Genomic DNA, 24,485 nt, shown 5'->3' with positions numbered 1-24,485 from the left:
TCACGGTCAGGGCCGATCTTGATTAGGCTCGGTCCGAATCAGGTGCTGCTACACGATCTCTTGATCGCGATCAGGCGCAATCGAGATCACGACGATTGTTATTTTGGTGACGTCTACGCCGAACTCGACGTGGATCAGTTTGGACCAATCACGATTAAAAGATGCGATTCGGATCGCCTTTGATGACGATCAAATGTGCCCGTGCAATACTGTTATCATAAATCGCTATGAATATTATTCGATCGCATCGAAACAGCTTCATAAGATTACGACCGAGCGTAATCCCGATGGCCCTGGCCGCGATCAAAAGTGCCCGTACAATGTCGGAGCTTATTGAAATATTTCACGGAATTCGCTTGTGTATCGAAGTCGGTATTGAATCTCTGTAAAAACAACTGCGAAGATCACACGAAAACAAGCAACTTCGCGTCCACTAGGTTTGCTCGCTTGCTTGCTCGTTCCTTAAACTTCCCGCAGTTTGCAGCATTTTTTTGTTTACTGTCCATCGCGTCGCGCCACGCTAGCACGTATGGGACTCTACGTCAATTAAAGCGAAAAGTGAGTGATTTCCACTCACCTGTATTACTCCCGAAGAAATCACTGGGGATGAAATGTGCACTGCAGACCCGCATCGGCGGCGTCACAGGCTTACCGATACGAAGCTTCAACACCGATTCCTTTCTTTCCCGCGAATCTTGCGGGAACGAATGGAGGCTTATCTTCTTAGGGGCAGCTCGGTTTGTGCAGTGGGGCACGCAGCACATTCGATTGTTGTTGTGCTTCTTGGCCATGACGCGCATAAGAAGAGTACAAAGGCGCGAGGCATTTGACTAAAGCAGCCAAAACACGCGTCGTCGTCTGCCTATCCTTCAAGAGTCGTTGCCGCCATGCGCCGCGGTGCGGCGCGACAGTCTACGGACATCGCGAATAGCCACCACTTTTTATAAAAACGAAGTACAGTGAAACCTCGGTGATACGATCACAGCTCATACGAATTTCGGGGTGATACGAATATTTCGTTGGTCCCGGCCAAGGCCCATTGGCCTCAATGTAATGGAGTACGGTTGTTGCGATTCAATTTTCACCCAGCGACGTTTGATACGAACGTTCGCTACCACCCAGGTTCGAAGAGGTGCGGTCCGCGCCGTCGCGGAAGACGCGCCAAGCACGTGCGAGCGCGGGAACGCAAGCGTGGGCATGCGCACCACACTGCCAAATCGTCAGAATCACGGTGTAAGAAGAACACTTTTCAGAATAAACCTTCAGAGGCGCGCCACGGCCTCCGAGTGTCGCGGGTCACAACGCACCTGGTTCATTAATTAAATGCGCGCGTACGGACCGTATATTTACGAGTGCTGGTATGATTGCCGACATCTAAAAACTTAACTGACAATCATTCAGGATTCTTCCTGACGTTGCCGTAGCCCTGACAAACAATAAATGAAAATGTACGCTAGCTTTCTTTTGTCGCATGGTAATTTTCCATGCTTTCTGGTGATACGAATTTCGGATGATACGAATATTTTTGGGGGTCCCGTGAGATTCGTATCACCGAGGTTTCACTGTATCACGTCACAGTGGTGCGACTGTGGTAACGCGCACGCCATTTGTTGGGCTAACTGTTGCCTTCTTCCTTTTTAGTGGAAGTTGTGTGCGGTGGGATTTACCCAATTTTTGTGGCACATGCGCGTTTAAGATGATGATTGTTTTCTGATAGGCTGCACAGATTTCTGTGCCACATACCCGATTGTTGGGCTGACTGTTGCCTTCACTTTAGTGAACCAGTGGTGAGTAGTGGGATTTACCCAATGCCTGAGGCGCATAACCGGTGAGGGTGCCCACAAGTGTTACCACGCGGATCGCGGACATGAAAGGCTCGACCGGGAACAGCTTCGCTGTTAAAATATAAAGGATGCGTTGCTTATGATCAGCGGTACAAAGATCGCTTAATCAGGACAGAATGGCCCCGGCGATTTTCTCCTTTTCAGTTCAATTCTCCCTTCAGCTGTTGCCTCCTGTGCATCTTCGAATGTTCCGTTCACGGTTGTCCGCCGTTTGACTGCAAATGGGGATACGTATGAGTACCATGCCGTCGGGCGCATCGGCACAACTGCCGCCGGCAGAATATAACAGAATGCCTGTGAGCGACAGTCTAAGCGCTCGTCCGCCAATCGTCGGCGTCTTCTTGTCGGTATCGTCATCGTGCTGGCCTATTGTGACCGGGCGTTCAACAACACGGCCCACCGACTAGTCGGCCGATCGTCCGCTACGGTGTCATGTCGGTGTTGTGTCGGCCCATAGTTTTGCGGGGCCTCAGGCATTCAGTGCTGTCGCTTCAGCCTTTCCTGATACTTAAACGCCTGCCAAATTAACGCATGCAAGTGTCGCACATTTCATGCGAGGTGTACATAACTGTTGTACTTTTCACGATTGACGCCCTATAACCCTTGCAGGCCCCTACACTCATGAATTACCAGAACCACCCGAGGACGCAAGGCTTTCGCTGGGGCATCTGCGTTGTCTCGGATTGCCAAGAAGAAGAACTACAAGAGATTGCTCGCTCTTGTAAGACATTTCCTGTTTCACAGTGCGTTCAGGCATTCTGCTATTGTTTCAGGCTCACATTTCGTGCGAATCAAGCATGAAGGCGCAGGGGAAAAAAATGTATTCCCGAGCACGTGCACGGACAGATTCTCATGCCTGCCGTACAATACGTATACAAACACATGTCGCAAATAGTACCTGGCGGTAGTGATACCACAGAATCGAGCTAACAATGCGCAAATAATTTAGGTTTAGTGGTTTGACCACTCACGCATTTTAGCGTTTTTCAATACACAGTCGAAGAACGTTTGAAGAGTCTTCAATTCCGTTTGTTGACACGGCGTGCCTTTCAAAACGCATTCCAGGCGCCTGACTGTGCCTGTAGGGCGCCAGCGGGCTAGGTGTATTGGTAGCTCGCAGATTCGGAACCTTCAAAGTCAGCACGCATATAATGAATCTTGAAACAATAATATTAATATCTGGGGTTTAACGTCCCAAAACCACCATATGATTATGATATACGCCGTAGTGGAGGGCTCCAGAAATTTCGACCACTTGGGGTTCTTTAACGTGCACCTAAATCTAAGTACACGAGCCTCAAACATTTTCGCCTCCATCGAAAATGCAGCCGCCGTGGCCGGGATTCGATCCCGCGACCTTCGGGTCAGCAGTCGAGCGCCATAACCACTAGACCACCGTGGCGGGGCAAACTTGAAACAGACGTTTTATGAAAATGGGAAGTTCGTGCGCTTGTTCCCGGCCAAATTAACGAGTGAAACATTGTTTTGTCGCTTTGAAACAAGCGCGCAAAGAGTGGTTATGTATGTTATTTATAGAGAAAGCAAAGTGAAGAAAGCTAAGAGCGTTCGGTTTACTACGCTACGCAGAGCGTAAGGGAGTGGTGTCTAGCAAGAAATGAGAAATGACAGGCACGCAAAAAAGGCGCACTGAACTTACGCGCCAGCGGGAGACCGCCTGAGCCAGGTCACAAGTGACAAAAAGCTCACCACGCAAAAATAAAATAAAATAATAAGAACGCAAGAAAAAGACGGTAACTGTATGCCGCATGGTGCATCGATCTAACCGTCTTTTTTTTTTAGACTAGCCAATCGTCATCGGTACAGGGCAGAACAATATGCAGCAGTTCATCAGGTCACGTGTGCAAACGACGAGAAGTATATTCCCCCGCCCTGCATCGCTCCCCCTCTATATTCCCCCTCTGAGCATCGCTGATTGCAAAGGCAGTAATACCATCCGATAGCGCATCACTTGCTCGCCACGTCGCCAAACACTGCAGCCAGTGTGGCCATCTGAATTCTGGCACGTTAGTTCTTCTTTTGTCACTATAATGAACATCTTTACAAAAGCACAGCAGCGTGAGGTTGTGGCTCCTTGAAAATGCTTGCTTCATTGGGGTGGTGGCAGAACACACCTTCAGGTGCATTTTGTTTTGATACTATTTGCAGTCATTGGAGACATGGTGACGGTAAATGTGAAGTACTGCATGACGGACATCACACCAGGGCTCACCACATCGCAGATTGCTGTTGTGTGAGTCTTTTCTTTGCGTCGGCAACGGCCATCGTGTCGTACATGCATATACGTCAAGGTGCACAGGCTGATACATTATTATTAGAGCTCATATAACAGCTTTATTTTAACATAAGCCCTAGTGATATATATATATATATATATATATATATATATATATATATATATATATATATATATATATATATATATATAGTAGTGGGAAAAGAATCTCGCGGACCCCGATAGAATAAGGAATGAAGAACGAAACTACGACTTTCGTTGATTCGGCACTGTATATTTTCACTAACGTTTCGTCTGGTGGACCAGACTTTGTCAAAGTCTGGTCCACCAGACACGCATCTACTACAGCTGTGGCTATATATATATATATATATATATATATATATATATATATATATATATATATATATATATATATATATATATATATATATATTAGCCAAGGGTCAAAATACAATATTAGGGGCAGGCGAATAGGATCAGTTGCAAATTGCTGACAGTCACCTTGCGCACTGCAGACAATTTTTTGTTTGGTAATTAATTAATTTGTTAATTACGATTATTTAACTAAATTGCTACATATTGACTTTAGAGAAGAAATTCGACTTGCCAAGTTCGAGAGCGTCTTCAGACACCGCCATTGTATAATTTGCGATAAAGAAAGTCTCACGTCTACCATTGTTTCCACGTTGCAAAGAAAGCTCGCGAAATAAAAAAAAAAAGAACCACGTGACTAGCGCATTCGCGCGCAGCGAACGTGCTGCTCTCAGCCGTGGTTTGAGCGAATGAAATCGGCTGCGGCCGCGACTCGCCGGCTCCGTTGCAGCGGTAGGCGGATAAGTAAACGGTGGTTTCTTGGCCCGCGCTCGCTAGAACTTGCGTTGTTGCATTTCTTGCGGACAGCTGGTCTTAGAGACAGACTTTAAGCTGCGTCGTTTACTGTATTCTTTTTTTCCTTTTCTTCTTCTCCATTTTTTTGTAACATCTCTTATCTATCACCTTTTATTCCCCATACACCTCCCCCAGCTCAGGGTAGACAGCCGGTCTGAGATCTGGCTAACCTCCCTGTCCTTCCGTCATTCTCTTCATCCTCCTGCTGATTTATTCTATTACGTTGCTCACTACAGATTCATTTTAGTGTACTTTTAGCATAAGTTCTGTATAATGCAGTATATCGAGCTATAAGTTTCATGTTGTCGCGGAAGTAATTAGCCAAGAATTTGAAATATTCATGCTTTTCATAACTTTTTCACATGACAAGTGTTGGCCATAGTTGGGAAGTGCACAGCCTTCCTCGGTTTGTAGCCTGTATGGACCAAAATAAAGTCCCTACTATGAGGTCTCACGCAGCGTGGGAACCGGTGAGATGGCCACGACTTGTGATTTGTGCAATTTTTGTTCCTTGTTGTTTAATTTGGCAATGCTTTAAGACGTTTCATTTTATAACAACATTGTCTATCCCTTTGTTAGCCACTAGCGCAAGTTAGTTAGCCACTAGCGCAACAAAATAAATACAATTTTTGAGCAAACGGCCCCTCCAGAAAAGTAGACTACTTATGATTTTTATTAATATATTAGCTTATGAAAGGCCCTACATAGAAATCGATTGCTGGATGAAAGGCATTACCGGTGAACAGGTAATCGTTAATCGAACAATGTAACAAATCTGCCGCCCCTACACAACACAGCTCATTATCTCCAAGACAAGGCCGCGCACGTAGCGTCAACAGTAAGCCACGCCATGCTCACCGACGGCCGGGATCTTGCATCGGACTCTTATAGTTGTTGTGACAATAATAAAGTTCACTGAAATAAGAACGTCGAAGCTGAAGGGCCACAGCTGTAGTAGATGCGTGGCGTACGGCACAACGCACACGCTCTATGGGATATGTTTGATCATTGACTTATTTGGAGTGTTGGCCGGCGTCACCCATGGCCCCGATAGCTTATATTTTGGAAGAATGAGAAGCAAGGTACCAAATGACCATTCGAGATACCCTTTTGCAAGGTAAAAATGTATTAAACCTCATACAGCATCATGAGAATACGAAGTCGATGTTCTTGCAAAGCAAGATGCGTAGAAAATCTGTTTAATTGGCCGGAGTGGTGATAAGTAACAAAGGTAAATCTTTAAACACACTCTGCATCGGCGACAACTACGCGTGGTCATTTTCACTGCTGGAATCCTGCCTCGCGCCATTCTCTTCCACAGGGCTATCCTGGCGACCATTCTAGTGTTGATGGTGGCCGCTACTTTTGTGGACGTGTACGCGTCCGATGACACAAAAAAGAACGGTGAGTGGTCGCACTAGTCGGATGCAATGAGAATAACAGAGATGTTGATGCATGTTACGTTAATAAATTAAGCGAATTATCATAGATTTAAATAACTTCAATATCCCAGCAACATGAGTGATTTCCTTGTGCAGCCGTCGTTGCTTCAGTGCGTGATGGGTCCACTCAGTGCAGCAGTTTTTAAATGCGAATGCATTTCTTAGTCGGGCTATGTAAGGCATCCGGCGTTGTCCGCGCGCTGGCAGGTGTTATATCTCCGCTCTTACTCCCTCTCCCATAGCAACAGCTGCGGGCGCGCGCGCTTATCCTCACCCCTAGCAACCGGAGCATGTGGTGCGAGAGAGTGTAGGAGAGGGTAGGTGCAGTGCTTCGCCGCTCCTTCTCTCGCCGTTCGCTCTCTCTCCTCCTTGCGCCCCACTCTCCTGTCCGCTCGCGCCTCACTCTCGACCGCTCGCTGGCTGGTCGCCTCTCAAGAACATCCGGAAAAGTGTGCTCGAGACGCCGCTGTGAAACGCCGACGGCGACCACAAGGCTGAGATTATGGCCGTCAGGTACGACAACACAAACAGGTGCTGATGAATGTGTAAATAAATGGTTACGGTACAAATCCTCATCTCGTCATTAATTTACGCCATTAAAATTACTACACCGTGTACTCTCGGCGCAAGAAATGCATTCGCATTTCCTCACGATTCCCTTCGGGGAGGTGGGGGCATTTTTTTAAGTGCCTGTAATCTCTCAGAGGCACACTTCCCAAAGCGTACGATTACGTTGTGTGACTTGTTTTCGCGACGTCGTGGCTTATTTAGGTAATACGAAAAAATACTCTGTGCGACCGCAAGTTATCAAGGTACCGTTACTTTAATGTTCTGTTTAACCGTTCCTGCTTCAGTCAAATGCCAAATATAGTAGCACGCTCTGCCCGTTTTCTTTCTTTTTTTTTGTTGTCCTCAGTCATGAAATATGACTGTTTGTCAATAAATGTGTCATTCTTGCATTGTTTTATGTGTGTTTTACCCATATGAATGAAAGACAGGGAACGTGATTGTATTTTGTGAATTTTCGAATGCACCTTCATAAATATAGCGAGTAGCATCTGAATTGATAAGCAATAAGAGACGGTGTGCTTCATTCGAAGACGAAATCAGTGACCTGTGGAAAGGTATTCACAGCTCAGGTATTGTCTGCTGACACTGCGGGTAACAAGAAAACGTGTTTTACTGTGGTACTACCCAGACGCAGTCCTTCCAGCCCCACGTGAAACAGAGCAGTGCCTTTGGAAAGGATGTCATATTCTATGTAGCAATACTCAACCCGTTAAAGTAGAATTGAGTCAGAACTGAGGCTTGAATATACAAGACTCAGTTGCCTGTGTTTCTTCACTTGCTAGCACAACAGAGAAGTTCCAAAAACTAGCTGTGTACGAATTTAAAATTAAATTAAAAAAAGGAATCGCCGAACAGATATCGATAAGCAAGGTTGTTGTACACTAAATAATGTGCAGGAAATTTATGCACTGTACAACACTATTGCAATACAGTACCGCAGTTATTTAAATGATCCTTCTCGCCAAAATTAAACCTCGAGATGTTGTCTTGTTTTATTGTCCTGTTTACATGCGCACTTCTGACTGATTATTAGTGGCGAACGTTGCCTTTAGGATTAAGTGAGTGCTCATCTCAGATGGTAGCACTTTCGACATCGCCACTGGTATGACGTAGGTCGGGGACACCGTGTGACTAGAGTGTACTAGAAGAGGGGAGGAGTACTCGGAACGAGCTTCGAAAAGTGAAGCCCAAAAGGGGTCAATCCGCTTGTGACGCTGGGATCGGTAGTCTGCAATGTGTCGTCGTTTAAGAGTCGCGCGCGGCTCCACCGAAGTGCTGCAGGGGTAGAATGGCCGCTTACCACTCAAAACGCCCGGGTTCGAATCGCAGCTTTAAATGGTGGGTTTTTATCCTTATTGTCACATTTTATAGGTGTACTGGTTTTCCATTGTTTCTTAAAACTAGCTTCAGTTGCTACCTGTTGCTTCAAAAAGTAATGCAATATGTGAAGTAAAATAGAAAGAATTTGACAGTGAGCGCAGTTATTTGCAGCTTCACCGCCCTCGATTCAACAGAAACGAAGAGTATGGCCTCCGAGATTTTTGCGAATACGAGACTCGAAACGAGATTTCACATTTTAAGTTACTTTTTGTAGCAATACGTTGCAACAGAAGCTAGTTTTAAGAAACAAAGAAAAACGTCACAGTTTCGCCGCAAGGCCGAAGCAATGAATGCGATAGCAAGAAACTAATGCTATATGAAGTGAGGCTCGCCAACGGATACTCTCAGTTTGAACAGCGCTCCTGTTGCAAAGGCGGCCGAAGCAGCGAAGGAAACTAGCGTGCTTCAAGTGTCGAGCTGTGATACTTGATAGTTCGCGCTCATCTTCTGTTTGTTCGTTTAGCGGCGTCCTTGGGCTCAAGTGGCTTCCGTACGCTCCGTAACACGAGAGCGGACATCACGGTGACAGCGTGAAACATCCCTCTTCCCCTCAGCACTAGAAAACCGCGCGAGCAGACAGCGGAAGGGCAAGGTTATCCCTGCGCAAGTATAAGAAAAGGCGAGCGAGCTCGCCGACGACTTTTAAATGCGCCTGTCGCGCTCCTAACGCCATCTCGCTGGTAATGAAGAGACGCTTATAAGCGCAGCCGTCTCCGAGTCCGTCCAGCGGTAAAGGGTGTGTATATAACGCTCGCCGTTACCTACGTGGGGGATCTGTGTATCGTGGCGTAGTGGCTAGCGCCACTCGCTGCGGAGAAAGAGGTCCCTGGTTCGATTCCGCGCTTCGGAAGCATTTTTCTGAATTATTTTTCTTTGGCGCTTATATATATATATATATATATATATATATATATATATATACACATACTTATACATATACGGTGCATGACGGCGGTGACGGCGACGGCGAAATCCAGCCGAGACTGTCCATATAATTGCTATCGCAATAAAACCAATACGGTTATAAAAGGTGACACTAAAGGCGCATTCACACTTGAGAAGCGAAGAGAAAGCGAAAGCGCCAGAGCGTCCGGAAAACCGTTTTCGCGCGCGTCGGAAATGTTCACATTTGTTCTGCCTCTCCCGCATACTGTCGCCGCCGCCGCGGCCTTCGCCACTTCGAGAATTAATTCTCTTTTCCCCGTTTCCTGAGCATTTAATTTCGTACCAAATTCAAGTTAAGTATGCAAAACACGGAAAATAAATAGCTTTCACCTTTTCAAACCGCCGTTTCGGGAGATACACCAGCAGAAACCACATAAGCGGACACGGCAGCAGTGGCGGCGGCGGCGGATTCACCCGGCTTTGCAAAACGCGAGGCACGTTGGGGCACGCCGACTCGCTGCTGCTACACCTTTTTTCTACTTCCAGTGTTCTCGTCAATCGTAATCCAAACCAGGTTCTCGAGGAACGCGTCCTTGTCGAGGCTGTGAGTCTTGTCGCGCTGCACGGGTAGTTTGCGAATGCGCCGATGCGAGCCACCGCCGACGCCTTGGCCGCCATGTTGAATTTGCGGTCTGTTGTTTACGTCACGTGATTTAAGCTAGCGCAGCCAAAGTACGGCTTCCCGTGAAGCGGAAAGGCGATCCGCTTTCGCGTGGCGGAAAAATCGGTCTCGGACCGATTTTTTCGCGTCCGCCTCGCGGCGTGGTTTTCCGGCCGCTTAGGCGGCGAAGCGAGTGAACTTCCGGCGAGTTTTGCCGCTTTCGCCCCCATCGAGGCCAAGTGTGAACGCGCCATAAGAATAAAACCCCGCCATGTACACTGTTAAAGGGAACATCGGAGCGTGTGGCGACAGCTCGGCGCCACCACCGGTCAGCGGCTGAAAAGAGTTTCGCGCAGGCGCAGTGCGCGCTGCGAATCGTGCTCTTTCGTCGTCTGCTGCCGTCTGCTTCCGCGCTGCGAATCGTCGCGAAGCGAACCGCTGACGCGACGAAAGAGCACCGGGCACGGCGCTCACTGCGTCTGCGCGAATCTCGTTGCAGCCGACGGCCGGCGGTGGCGCCGAGTTGCCGCCACGCGCTCCGATGTTCCCTTTAACAGTGGACCCCTGTGTACATCTGCAATTCGAACCCGGGCCTTTTGAGTGGGTAGCGGGCATTCTACGCCTACACCACTACGGTGGCCTCGCGCAACGACGACCCATTGCAGACTACCGATCGCAGTGCAACAAGCGGATTGACGCTGTTTGGGCTTCACTTTCTGTACATTGGTGCTGTGGCCGTTTCGAGCACTCCCCTGTCCTAGTACACTCTAGTGTGACGTTCCACGAGTAAAGCGAGTGTTGTTGACGTCACAGAAGATTTTCGGGTGCACGACTGGCTCCCGACGACGGCTATTGTTCCTGGGCCCTCTCGCGATGTTGGCGGGGTCCTCCCAAGGTGGTTCTGGCTGCTGACGCCAGGAATGTATTTTTTTTTCCACCCGCCAATGTGGCCTAGTTTTTATGGTGCTCGAGGGCTGACTCGAAGGTCACGGGATCAAATCCCGGCCACGGCGGCCGCATTTCGATTGAGGCGAAATTCTTGGGGCCAGTGTGCCTAGATTTGCGTGCACGTTAAAGAACAGCAGATGATCAAAATTTCCAGAGCCCTCCACTACGGTGTCCCTTATAATGATATCGTGGTTTTGGTACGTAAAACCGCAACAACTACGATTGCTATGATTTTCTGTATCCTGAGGTGACGCGCTCTTAAAATAGGAACTTACTCATAGCAACTCACTTAACTCACTAACACCGAAGCGCCCCCCACACTGTTTCATTCTCTACCACGCGTGGGGCCCCGATTCGAAACTGCGCTGTCAATGTCACCAAAGCTTGAGCGTACATGAACTTAGGCGCTCCTGCGCTGTGGGGCGCGTGTTTCGCACGATTTTAGCTTGGCTTTTCGAAGTAGCCTAAAATTGATCAATTTAACGACGCTAGCCTGAACTATACGATACGTTAGAGCATTTGGGGTTCAATTTCGGTGATACCAGATACAAAGCTACAAGTTACATTAAAAACGTCGCAAAGAAAGCTTTCGCTGTGAGGGGTCCTTTAGCAATAAAGCTTGTACCTGGGCGAGATGGTTCATACTTGAAGGTAAAAACTGGTAAGCGCAAATAAACAAGGCAGGGACACAGGAAGACTGAACATGGACAGGCGCGCCTGTCCATGTTCAGTCTTCCTGGGTCCTTTAACGTTGTCACGAAGAATGGATAGCTGCTTGGTATGTTCAAGAAGCAACGACACCGTCGTCAGATGTCACCATTTCTCCAGACAGCACAATCAGCCGCTCAATAGGCACACTAGTGCTGATGCGCTAATTTTGTCGTCGTTATTTAATCCTCTAAGCATGCCTTCTGAAATGGCAGGAGGAATGACAACTGTTTGGCACGACCACCACAAATATCGGTTTTCTAAGCCGATATTTGTGGTGCTCGGTTTTCTAAGCTGCATTGTGTGCTGTACAAAGCGATGGGGGGAAGTTGGTATAGCGCTATGAAGGTTCCAAAAGAGAGCAATGAAGACCAGGGGTGTCCGTTGTAACTTGTTCCCCTCCAACGACGCTCTTCAGGAGAAGTGACTTTGAGCTGTTCAGTGGGTCAATTACGACTTTTAGTGTGTGATTTCACTGCGATAAAACGCTTCAAAACGCGCCAGAACGCTTCGGTGTGTGTTTTCACTGCGACGCGGGATGCTCTATGACGTCATTTCAGACGTTCAACGAAGCAGGGGCCCGTTTCGGTTTCGATACATTGTTTATTGCTCTATTATTGCGAGAAACTGCGCAAAATAAACAAGGCCACGTAAGACACACGCACAAGCGCGTGTCAGTAATGAAGTACCAACTCGCACAACGCTCAGTCCTTTTAAAGTTTATTGCTCATTTGAATCACTGACGAGTCTTTAAGCAAAGTGAACCACCCTGGAAGTTACAGCGCTGTCAATATTATTTGAAAAAAGTAATATCTTATTATGGTGAAGAATACGCTGGGGTTCCCATTTAAGCTAATATTACTGTTTGATTATCGTGTTATTGCGTGCCTAATAACGCTCTTTCGCATAAGTGGCGGTGAACGTCCTGAGGTGCTTTTCCATGCCGGCAAACCTGAGGCTGCTGGCGTCGAAGCCTGAGAAGACGTCAGGCTCCTACCAGCTGCGGTTCATGCATGGCCTACGCGCCTTCAGCATCTACTACGTCGTCTTTGGCCACTCCTCATCCGAGATGGCGTTCGTCAGTGGTAAGAGCCAGAGCATTAATTCAAGAAGTGTACGATGGGAGGCTCCTTGGTGAGGCAGTATCTCAAAGCTCAAATTGCGCTGAGGACTAGACACCAGGGTAGAACAAGAATTAAGAGTGGATGTATGTGCTAACGTTCAGGATTGCTTCTTGCGTACGCGAATTTTCGGAAAATGCTTGATGTTTCAATGAAGCAGTGGTTAACCGAACTGACGGCCGGGTCACTTGGTTTTGATTCTTCTTTGAAGTGACTTACTTGTACAGAGTAAGACACAACACGGACGACATAGAAGCACACACGGACAGCGCTGACTCTCTCAACTGAGTATTTATTGGGAACAACATAGGCGCGAACGTGTACACCTATGCGCATGAAAAATAGATGCGAAAGCGAAACGAGAAAACACAAATTGTGCCCCAATATATTAAACGCTTGTGCGCGTTCTAAATGCGAAGCATTTCTTAGCGACCCAAAGGCACTGTGACTGTTTCTATCTATCTACCTATCTATCTATCTCGCCGCCTACGTCTTGGCGCTCTCGTGGTCGTCATCTTGCCTTGCTATGCACCAAAATTGGATTAAAGGAAATGAGTGTATGAGGAACACGACTAGCAGGTCATGACATAGAAAAGCCACAGTTTCGCCTCAAGGCCGAAGCAGTGAATGTGATATGAAGAAATTGGAATATCACAGGAAGAACGGCAAGCAGCTAGAAACTTGCTGCGCGCTGCTCAAGCACAAACGACGCAGGAAAAGAAAACACACAAGGCGAGTGCGAACCAACAAGTGACACAGCTCGACACTTGCAGCGCGCTCCTCAAACACAAAGAAGGGTGCACGAAAAGAACGCACAGGTATACGTGGGACGATCGCTAACGGTCACAGTTGTTACTTCAACCAGCCCCTACTTTTGCTCTTCTAGCTAGCAGCTCTCTCCTTTCACAAACGCGGCTGCTGCAGTGAGCAAAGTGACCTTCGTACGGTCTATAGCTTCAACGCAGACTTAGCGGTGAAAGCACAAGACATACAGAACTCTCCCTCAAGAGATAATCGCGCGAGCACGGTCGTCCACGCCCTGTATGTCAAAGTTCATGTCAGGGGCGCACATGCCAACTCCGGCGAGATACTAGAGAGTTTTCGAATTGGGGACCCAAGGAATTTGCGTGCCGCCAGGACGCAAGCCACTCTTGGACTCCTGCTCTCGCGTCGTCCCAAGACCCTGCGGCGCCTTCCTTTGGGCAGCGAACAAAACCGGCGAGCGCGCGATCTCAAGAAAAGAAAATAAAGACGGCGCTTGGCAGTGGCACGCGAAGCCACGGCTCGCGTTCCCTTAAGGAGAGAAGGGGCGTCATTTAAGGAAAGAAACAGCAAGGTGTGCGCTCCCGAGTAATAGGGTAACCTGCGCCAGTGCTCATGCATACGCTACCACACTGCGCTTCAGCGACGCGGGAGGCAGAGGTTAGCAGCTTGAGGCAGAGTTAGCAGCATTCTACGTATCGCTGGGCTCTGTCTCGCTCCACCAAGGCACGTCATTCGCCCGTCGACATCGTGGCGTTTCTCCAGCGCTTATTGCAGCAATTTTATTAGTCGGTACTATCGCACTAGAAGCAGTCGGTGGCGTAGAGACACCGTTGCTGCATGTGGAAGCTGCAGCACTACGACAACGAGCTGTCAAACGCTAACACGAATTGAAAGGAAAAGAACGTAAATGCGTCTAGGGCGACTCCCCGATGCAGGCGCAGCTGGTATTGAGACGCTTTAACTATGACCTCCCAGGTAGCGCACCGGCAGGTTTCCTGCCGGCGCGCAATCTCAGAGGCTATGCTTTAACTATGGCGTCGCCGAATCGTTCTCTATCGGCGCTAGTATGTGTCATAGCGCATTACTTCACCACTCACAGACAGCGGCACCACCCCGACCCGCCTAACCTCGCCAACAGAGAGCACCGTGCGGGAGCGAATGTGTGATAGATATGATGCGCGTTTGTGGAGTGTCAGGCTTCTGCCTCGGTATCTTAGTCAGTAGAGCGGTCGTCGCTTATCGTCGCGCACCGAAAAGCTGTAGGCTCCATTCCCGGCGACGGAACTTTTTCTTATAGTTATTTTGTTTCTCATCCGTTAGCGTCCATTTCATCAAACGTCATATCCGTGACGGAAATATCTCGCTGAAGTCTTGGTGGACCCCAATATAAAACACTTTCGTGTTAAAATTCATTATCACGTAATGACGTCACCATATGACGTCACAGGTCACCAAAATATTGGACGTCATCATGACGTCACAAATTTTAGCGTGACGTGACGTCACATGATACCGTCATCACATGACATTGTAGCTTGGTGAAAAGTGGGCAGGTTACGGAAGCAGTGCGAAACCAAGTGAGGTGCCTTCGATCCTGGAGGCAATGCAAAACCACGCTAGGTGTGAAAAAGCTTTCGGAAGGTGGCGGGGCAGGTTCAGTACATCGACTGACAAGAAAAAGAAGAAGTCTTTCACCTTCGAGTCGTCTTTTGTCAATGCATAGGGGCCCTTGGGAGTTTTCGGTAATTCGAGTATGCACTATTCCATTCGAGTACTGAATCGAATAGAACGCTATTCGGTTTGTTATTCGCAATTTTCGAATACTTGCACAACCCTACAATTTTTGTATATACGAAGTTAAGGAGGCGACCAGGAAAGCGCCAAGACGTAGACAGCTGGATAGATAGATAGATAGATAGATAGATAGATAGATAGATAGATAGATAGATAGATAGATAGATAGATAGATAGATAGATAGATAGATAGATAGATAGATAGATAGATAGATAGATAGATAGATAGATAGATAGATGAATCGAAACGGTCAGAGGGCCTTTGGATCGCTAAGAAATGCCTCGCATTTAAAGTACAGTATTCAAGCTACCAGTGCTGTATCAGAAGGTGACATTGGCTGAGTCAGGTACACAGCACATGCCACTCTGTTGAACAAGCAATGTGACTGGTTCAACTAAATGATTCCTATCTCGAGGGCGCGTCTGTTTCGCGCATGCACAACATGTAAAACACTCATCTCGCGTTATTCGAAGGTCGCAGGTTATGTCCCTGCCGGCGGCAAGTTATCTTTTCATCCACTTTACTTTCTTCACATTTACATTCTAATTACTAAAAATAACACCCCCTATACTTTCCTTGGCAATACTGACTGTTAGTTATCTTTAATATTGTGTCTAACAAAGAAAAACGAGCCCCTAAAAATCACCTTCTTGCCTTCATCTCGGCTATAAAAGACAACATAACAACTTTCCTTGTTTTTTTTTTATGGCTGAAGGCAATGATAGCTGATCCAGCTGGAAAGCCCGCACCACAACGTTAGTTACAACAAATGAGATTAGAAACTGTACATTGCAACAGGATTTTCTGATTCTCATAGCTGCATATCAAGCCAATCTACCTTGAGCCAGCACCACACAACACGCCACTGGGTTCACCGCAGAAAATCAAGTAATAAATCACACAGTGACATCGCGCCTCTCGCCCTCACTATTGATCATCGCTTAGTCTCCCACAGTCCGCTACACAGCACACAGCACTGAGTAATGGCAAATGAGATAAGCAATCAAGCAGTGCAACAGCCTTTTCTGATTCTCATAGGTGCATGTCAAGGCAATGAACTCTGAGCCAGCTACACACCCAACACACGCTCACTTAACTCCAGAAATTACATTAAAATTGAGGCATGTCTTAGCTTCACTGCTCTCTGAAGCAGTTACTTACTCCTCCAGCTATGGAAACACGCATATTTAAACTAAATATAACACTCCACAATACCTGAAGCGGAAAGAGACAGGTACTGGCGAATAGGTTCCAGCCTTACACATATTCAACGGGTCGATGCCAGATAGCACACTGTTAGTCTATGTCATGTTCACCCTGATGTATAACAATAGGTTGAACATGGGCATTTGCACCACCGTCTCCTACGAACTTTAGTTCGATGTCGATCACCTGCCGAACAGCGTTTGTCCAGTGTTCAGCTGTTACCTTGTAGCTTCTTCCCCCAGGAGAACCTCTGCATATACCAGCTTAAATCTGACATCCCTGGCTGTCACGCCTCATTTAAGCTGTGCCCATAAGAGCTCAATAAAATTGAGCTGAGAAAGGTAGGGCGGGAGAGTAAGCAGAGTGAATCCAGCCCTTTCCGCTGCACGGTAAATACGATACTTGATGTACCGTGTTATCACAGAGTCCAGAAGGCTCAGAAGCTCCTTTTCGACCATTTCCTTATTCCAACCAAGTCATTTTGACGTTAGCCAGTCCTGAATGAGTGTCTGGCGCGAAGCAGTCGTAGACATTGTTTCTACCAACCGCGAGTGGTGCGAGGCATTGTCCATGACAATTACAGTGCCTTGTGGCCAAACCAGCATCAAACCACCTCTCAAAGCGGATGATCTTTCGAGAGACACCCATGCAACCATCCACGAATCCGTCCTCGTTGCCGATGTGCGTCACAATCAGGCGCTGGCCTTTCCCAGACGGCTGCTTCATACCTGTCATCAGACCACGCATGAGGGCGTCGTGGCGGGAAGCAACCGTCCTGTCCGTCCAAACAGTCGACTGCATGTTCCCCTTGTTCAGCAAGTTTCATCCAGATAAAAGATTTTGCTATCTTCTTTCGTGTACCTGGCGATGTCGTAGAGGTACCTCTCCTTCCAAAGCGATGGCATCGTCCCGCTCAACCAGCAGTAAGCGCCGGCTGCTCTCTTCATAGATGAACCCAATGTCACTAACAGGCGGCGCACATTCCATGGCACATTCTATAGCTTCAATCCTGCGGCAGTTGCCTTTCCTTTCGGGATCTCATTGCGGCGAGGCACGCCGGAACTCAATGCGCACTTTTTGAAATCGACGTGCACGCCTGCATGTGCGTCGTCTCTTGTCCGCGTTTTTTGCGCGCGCTTTCAGAAGTGCGTCTAAACATTTCCATTATTATTCCCCACGTCCACGCTTACTCCAAGCAGACAACTCACTGTCGCGGCCGTTTCTTCTACGCTGCCTTCTGGGTGCAGGTGCTGCAAGCGAACGTACGTGTATCGGCTGATCTCCCGTCAACGCTGCAGAAGACACGGTCAGCTTCTGTTTTTCTTTAATGATAACGCAAGGCAGTCCTCACTCGAGAACGATAAAGCACATTGTGATGTCATCTCGACGGTCTCCATGGTGGAAGAGAGGAAAGAGAGAGCAGGCAATGCATAAAACCGAAAGCCAGAGGCAAGCGGTTAAGGGAAAACCCAGAATAGCAGAAATTCATAATCAGTAATAAAGTTGCAAGTCACTACTCGAGCTGATACATAAGCTCTTTCACCTGTTGTATTCTAACGGGCAAATAAAGAATTCGAGCTAACATTTTATATTAGATCAAAATTAGGGCGTCCTGAGGAGCTACATTTCGGCGCGGACGTACTCAGAAAAGCTTGGCTTCAAGCGCTGTCTGTGCGTGCAAGGTAGTAGGCCGCGATGTCACGTTGACATGACGACGCCATTGGCTGGAAGGGAGTCATTGAGGGGGACAAACCCCGCTGTTCTTGACTTGTAACCGAGTATAGTTGAAATCTGCTGGAAACAGCCTGAAGGTGGGCTTTCAGAAAGCAAACTTGTCTACTTTGCTCGGGCTCCAATATCTTGCGAAAACTTCTGCAGTGTCCGCTCGACGGCTGTAGCAACCCGCACTGGTTCCGAACTTACTGGGGACAATTTCGTAGCGTACAGTCGCGAGCATACTTAGCATGGACATGGGAGCGCGTGCTGCATGATGCTATCAGGGACACCTACCTAAACAAACGTGAGACTCGGCCACGCAGTGCCGCGGCATGAGTAGAACAGGTGTGCTCACCTGCAGCAATACTTCTACCTTGCTAACAAAGGTAGAAAATTGAAAAGGGCGATCGGAAGGAAATGTTCCTGAAATACTTGTCAAGAAAGCACATGATTCTGAGCGTTTTTGAGCTCGACGCATAAGCCCGCCTCATTGCTTGCCATAAAGGGCAAGACTACATGCTTGATTTCTCCCGCAGCTTCACCACCAGGACTTATAAGAATGCAGGGCGTCCGATGTTGGGTAAAACGTCGAGGAAGACCACACCTGGACTTGTCAAATACGTCCATGAGCCGAACATCAGCGTGAATCTGTGACATACATTTCTGTTATATGAACAGCACCCCTAAGTGAGAAATTTGACTGCAGCGCTTCCTCATTTCCAAGATCTCATGAGCCGAGCAGAGGTTTCAGTTGAGACGGAGCTGAGGCGAAAATGTCATTCAAAGCAGCGGGCTCGTCTGAAAGGCATATTTGTTCATCGACTACGCGTAACCAGTCTTCGTCTTACTACGGATGCTCCCAATAAGATTGCACTAATTATTAATTGAGAGCAGTGTTGTAACTCACGCTTTTCAAGCGGTGATGTTATTCTTCATTGCCGAAACAAAGCATAATTACATTTTGTTACATAATTACATTTTAATTATATGTGTTGTTGAAAGTGTATACACCTTGATTATTGCACATTTGTAAAAGGACGACAGCTTTATTGTTTAGCGCTCAGTTATTATATTTGCTGAGTATTTTCGCATGGAAGTAACAGTTGTTCATATTTCGGGACCCGTAAAGGGATACTGGGGAGATATATTAGAACGTGAGGGAAGCGTCGAAATTCGACGCGGATTACGCGAATATTATAATACACAGTGTTAATTTCACATACTTCTAAACAGATGGCTCTATTTTTTGGAGGATTGTGAGCGCACGCGGCCGCGCGCCGACGGCCGTGGCACCGAGTGGGCCGGCGACAGCAGCAACTGCAGCCGGCGCCATTGCCCGGCGGTCGCCCACCGGCGGCAGCAGCAGTGTCACGTCATCGGTCTCGCGTGATGCCATTGGCTGTGGCTATACCAAACTGTGAGCGCCGGAAGTGCGTCGGCAGCCGGGAGCATGTTTGGCAAGCCAGTTTCCGGCGAAGCAATGCCACTTCTAGTCTATGGCACGACCACTCGGCACGATACTTCGTGAAAAAAAAGAAAGAAAGGATAACACCAGAAATTAATTGTTTTCCGCTAATTTGTGCCTGCAAACGAGGCTGTATCGACGGATTTGAGCATCCAAGCGTTCGTTTGGGCTAAAGAATCCCGGCGGCTTAAGTTTTAGTCAGCGTTGTTTTAACACAGCCGCTTTAGCATCATACCACGCGACAGTTTAAACTAAACCGACAGTCGTTTTTGCTTATACAGGGGGACAAAAATTAAGCTTTTTCTTAAACTTCAGCACTAGGAGCTGCGGGAAGACCTGCTTTGCAAATAAGTTACGTATCCAGTGGGCCACGACCCACCGGGGTAGCTTAGCACGTAGGGGGTCGCACTGCAAAGCTCGATGGCTCGGGCTCGATTCCTGGCCACGGTGGCCGCATTTCGATGGGGGCGAAATGCAAAGATGTACTTGATTAGGTGCATGTTAATCAACCACAGCTGGTCGAAATTTTAGGTGCCCCGTCACTGCGGCCTCTCTCATATTCATATTGTGGTTTTGGGACGTATGACCCCAACCATTATATCAATATTCAAGGGGACACAGCGTTACCTGATAACTTTCGCCGTCAGCCACGCATTTAACTAAGACTGGATAATGAACTTTTAAGTGATAGCGATAAGCGAGCATGTAAGTTTTGAAACTTTACAGGCTTTCGTGTTTCTACACAGTTCCACTTGACAGAATTGTTCCAGCATGTCCGTGCTCCTAAATATCCGGCTACAAAGTTTAATTACGGTTCACGTCATAGCAAACGCAAGGCAGTGAGGACTGGGGCAATGTTCCTCACTGATGTGCCGCGTCATTTTCGTGCGGCGTTTAAACTGACAACGGCTTGGCGATATTAAAGAATGACAGCGCGTCAAATAAATGTACTTGCAGAGGTGATCTTCACGTACCTCTCAAAGCTGAATTTTAGGAAAGCCATTGTTGTAAATTTTGATCACCCTGAATATTATATGTATTTGCATTTCATCGCAACATCAATTTCTCTCTGTTCAGCTAACGCTACGTATGCCCTGCACTACATGGATAGATACGAATCGACCCTTGCGGCAGCTTCCTTCCTGTCTGTGGACACCTTCTTCTTCATGAGGTACGTGACACGCCTGTGACGTACTTCGCTCCACGTTCCGCGAAAAATAAAAGCGAAAATTTCTGCGAAATATTATTTCGGAGCCCTTACCCTATATATAGTTCCTTCAAAACGAATATATCGCGCTCTTCAAAGGCTAAAGTGGCAAATAAAGTTTCAAAGTTTGGAATAGTAGATGCGTGTTTGGCTGACGAAGAAAATCACACTCGCCACAAACTAAATATTGTAAGCCACTCTACATTTAGGGTTAAGATTGCTTGTCTGTAAAAGTTACCATGCTCCAACTGCTTTGCATTTCTTTTTGCACTATATTTTCTTCACGAGGACGCGATTAAGGCATTATTTCTTCGAAAGTGTTCAAAATGAAGAGGCCTTGAAAGAAACCTTTGAAAGAGTGTATCTAATAGAGTTTTTCATGGCAGGAGTAATTCATGAATATTAGTATTCAAATTGCTAAGCTTATTTTGTTCTGTACTGTGCGTCACCCAAATAAAGACGTTAAAATTAACGTATTTACCATATTAATGAGAACTAATAGACAATAATGCCAAGGAAGGCATTATTGTCCTTTCGCATTATTGTCTGCTAGCTCTCATTAATATTGTGTCTAACAAAGAAAAAAAAAACGAGCCTTTCAAAAGTCCCCTTCTTTCCTGCGTATTTACCATAGGCACTTCAAGATGTATCCAACCATGAGCACATACGGCTCTCATTCATTAAGCGCTTTATTTCAACACCGCCTCTTGCAAACACGCGCACATAAATTTGCGCAGAATACGAGTTGGAGCAAAGCCTAATTTGATTGTGGCGCAGAGAGGGCAGGGAATGTTCCATGAGTCTGCATAAAATGTTTTACTTGTTGAATTATGCGTTTGGAGTCTCTGCGGTCTTGTGGACGTTCATGATCTAATAAAAAGTATGTTTCAAACCGAATTCACTAATGAAAACGAAGGTGTGAGCAATTCATGGCTTTCTCAAAGGGGCTTGATTTGGCATACTTAGCGTGCCTAGTCGGCGAAATTGTCGCGCTAACCCGTAGCCGGACTTCGAATTTGCATCACAAGGGAAGGGCCACGTAGGTAGACAGCAAAGCAGAAGTGCACTGACATCTGCGTTCCTTTTAGGTACCGTTTTTGCATGTCCCCTTTGTGGACCACATCAAATGACCACCTACCGTAATGCGAACGCGAGCTAGCCGAATATAAAAGATTGGTGAATGCTCGCGCATTTATAACATCCGTTGTACGATACTGAAGACAGCGAAATTCTGGTCCTAAATCGGAAATCGATTTTTAGGGTCAAATCGCGTCCGCTCTCTTCCTTCCTGTGTTGGTTACTCGAACTAGTCATATTATTCCCACCAACTACGAGATATTATGTCGCACGGACGCTAGAACTACTCCTGCTGGGCCGCAGCCATGAAAATGCGGCAGTTGTCGAAAAATCAGAGAAAGTTCGTATACGAAGAGCATTGTTTGTCGAGAAACCGATTCATGCTTTGTTGGTACCATAAAACCCGGGCCCGCATTCACAGAAACATCTTTGGTCGTTAGAGAATATTTCAGCTAATCTTGATGCTGAAATATTCGCTGGCTGGCCAGTAAGAAAGGGCTCTTACGAAACTTTGTGAAGGTTTGTGAAAGGAAAGAAGTTTTGTGAATTCGCTCTCTGAATCTGAAAAATTCTCTTCGCAGATAAGCTTTGCTGGGTCGTCTATTGTTTTCATAACAATATTACTGCCCCAATGCCGGAGTACTTACTTACACGCTCTTCGCAGCGGATACCTGCTGTCCTATACGCTCAATGGCACCAAGAAGGGAAGAGGAGTCCTAGCAGTCATTGTCATCGCGGTCCGACGTTGGTACAGGTATGTGCCTACTTCACTGCCATTCCAGATAGAATTTATAAACGCGTTATGGAAGCGTTGCATTCACCTTTTCGTCTCGCCACAACAGCAGCAACAGGAAAAGAATGTTGCACGCTAGAAACCTTCGTAAGAGCGACTGGCAGCCTATGGTTCTTATTCACATATTGTAAATGATCGGAGGGATTCAATGGCAAATATCAGTTACGAAGTAGTCTACGGACGTAAAATTCACTTACTCGAATCCTTAGCAAGACATCTGTTTGGGCAAATTACAATTGCCCAAACAGATCCACTTGCCTTTTTCAGTCACCGCGAAAGAAAATGTTCTTTGCGTATCCCATCGCCTCCGACAGTTTCATGCGATCATGTTATACGCCCATTTCATTCATCCTGCCTTGACAGGTTGGTGCTGCCCTTGGTATTCGTGGCGTGCTGTTTCTCCCTGTTACCGCTGTTTGCTACGGGACCAACCACCACTCTCGTTTACGACAAGTTCTATGCAGACGTCTCAGGATACTGGTGGGCTATTGTGCTGAACATCCGGAACATGTATGAAGAGCTCACATACGTACGTACATACTGCTGTCCTTATAGTCCCGGAGGGCCGATATTGTAGTTGTAATAAATGTTTCGTTCTTTAATTCAGTAATGTGTTGTATTTTCGTGCCTCAGCAGTGGAAATTTTCAAAATGACTCTTCAGTATTGAAACTTGTTTCCAGGCAGACAAGACATGTGAGTTTAAGCAATAACTGCATGTTTTCAATTCCTAATACAAATATTGACGCGCACACGAACTGATTTTTCCGTGAACTGCGAAAGGGTGAAACCGTTTGCCAATATCTGTCTTTCATTCGAGTAGCACTGGAAGCTCTGAAGAACGCGTTAAAAGCAGTTTATGAAAATTGAATTTGTTGGTACCGTTCAAACATTGTCATAATGCTTTAGAATACATCCCGTAATATGTTCATATTGCATGTGATATCACATTAACAGTGTTAACAATAGGTATTTTAGCCAAACGTATAGTTTCGTCCTCGTTGTTTCATATTTTATTTACTTTTTTTGTTATATGCAAACTTGTTGCACCCAAGCTTTTACGGCCAAGACCGCCAGCAGCATTTGTAAGTAATAATAACAAATAAATAAATTGCGAATGTTGGGAGCCCACGAAATACCGAATGGTGGATTCCAGTGAGGCTCTTGAGTCTGGAAGCTTGGAAAAACTGCAGAGAGTTTGTTTCCAGAACACATGACTGTCGCCATTCAACTTGAGTAAGCCTTCGAATAATCACCGCTCGTCCATAACATAGAAGACTAGCGATCACTGTACACCCACTCACGAGAGCAGCCTTATGCCAAGTAGTGAACAGATACTTGGTGCGGCGCATCGCATGGCTTCTGCTATAGGTGCAGCATTCGCATCGTCATTGTTCATTTTACGTTGCCCTCACTGATCCCTGAACCAACGCATAATGCCTGTCGCTTTTGCAGGGGGTCAACGTCTATACGTGGTATATCTCGGCGGACTATCAGCTCTTCCTTGCGGCTCTTCTCGCTCATCAGCTGATTCGGTAAGGGTATTGTAGTGGGGACGGTTGGTCCGAAAATGACTTGAAGTGATTCAGATATAACAACCGGGAGGAAAACACCTATATAGCTAGCAATGTGGCATATATTGTACAACAATACATTTTAACAGTGGAGCTGTTTAGGCTTTTCGTTGCACCGGGCAGTGCGAACAGATATCATCATCATCATCAACCGGTACGCGCTCTCTTCATCCTCTTTGTCCGCT

At 46.9% G+C, this 24,485-nt stretch overlaps 1 protein-coding gene across 1 annotated transcript in view; it reads left to right on the top strand.

Moving 5' to 3' along the window:
- Window positions 1-2,086: 2,086 nt before the first annotated feature.
- The window catches only part of LOC119393755 (regulator of hypoxia-inducible factor 1-like), a 66,509-nt gene continuing 44,110 nt past the window's right edge, over window positions 2,087-24,485 (top strand). Inside the window, exons 1-9 of the mRNA XM_037660927.2 lie at window positions 2,087-2,140; window positions 2,454-2,565; window positions 4,011-4,095; window positions 6,311-6,393; window positions 12,495-12,668; window positions 20,729-20,822; window positions 22,600-22,689; window positions 23,092-23,257; window positions 24,182-24,261. Of these exons, the coding sequence (XP_037516855.2) occupies window positions 2,087-2,140; window positions 2,454-2,565; window positions 4,011-4,095; window positions 6,311-6,393; window positions 12,495-12,668; window positions 20,729-20,822; window positions 22,600-22,689; window positions 23,092-23,257; window positions 24,182-24,261 (938 nt within the window). The remainder of the gene's footprint in view (window positions 2,141-2,453; window positions 2,566-4,010; window positions 4,096-6,310; window positions 6,394-12,494; window positions 12,669-20,728; window positions 20,823-22,599; window positions 22,690-23,091; window positions 23,258-24,181; window positions 24,262-24,485) is intronic.

The sequence above is a fragment of the Rhipicephalus sanguineus genome, chromosome 1 (genome assembly GCF_013339695.2).
Source record: "Rhipicephalus sanguineus isolate Rsan-2018 chromosome 1, BIME_Rsan_1.4, whole genome shotgun sequence".
NCBI classification, from domain to species: domain Eukaryota; kingdom Metazoa; phylum Arthropoda; class Arachnida; order Ixodida; family Ixodidae; genus Rhipicephalus; species Rhipicephalus sanguineus.
This window is presented reverse-complemented; position numbering and strand designations above follow the sequence as displayed.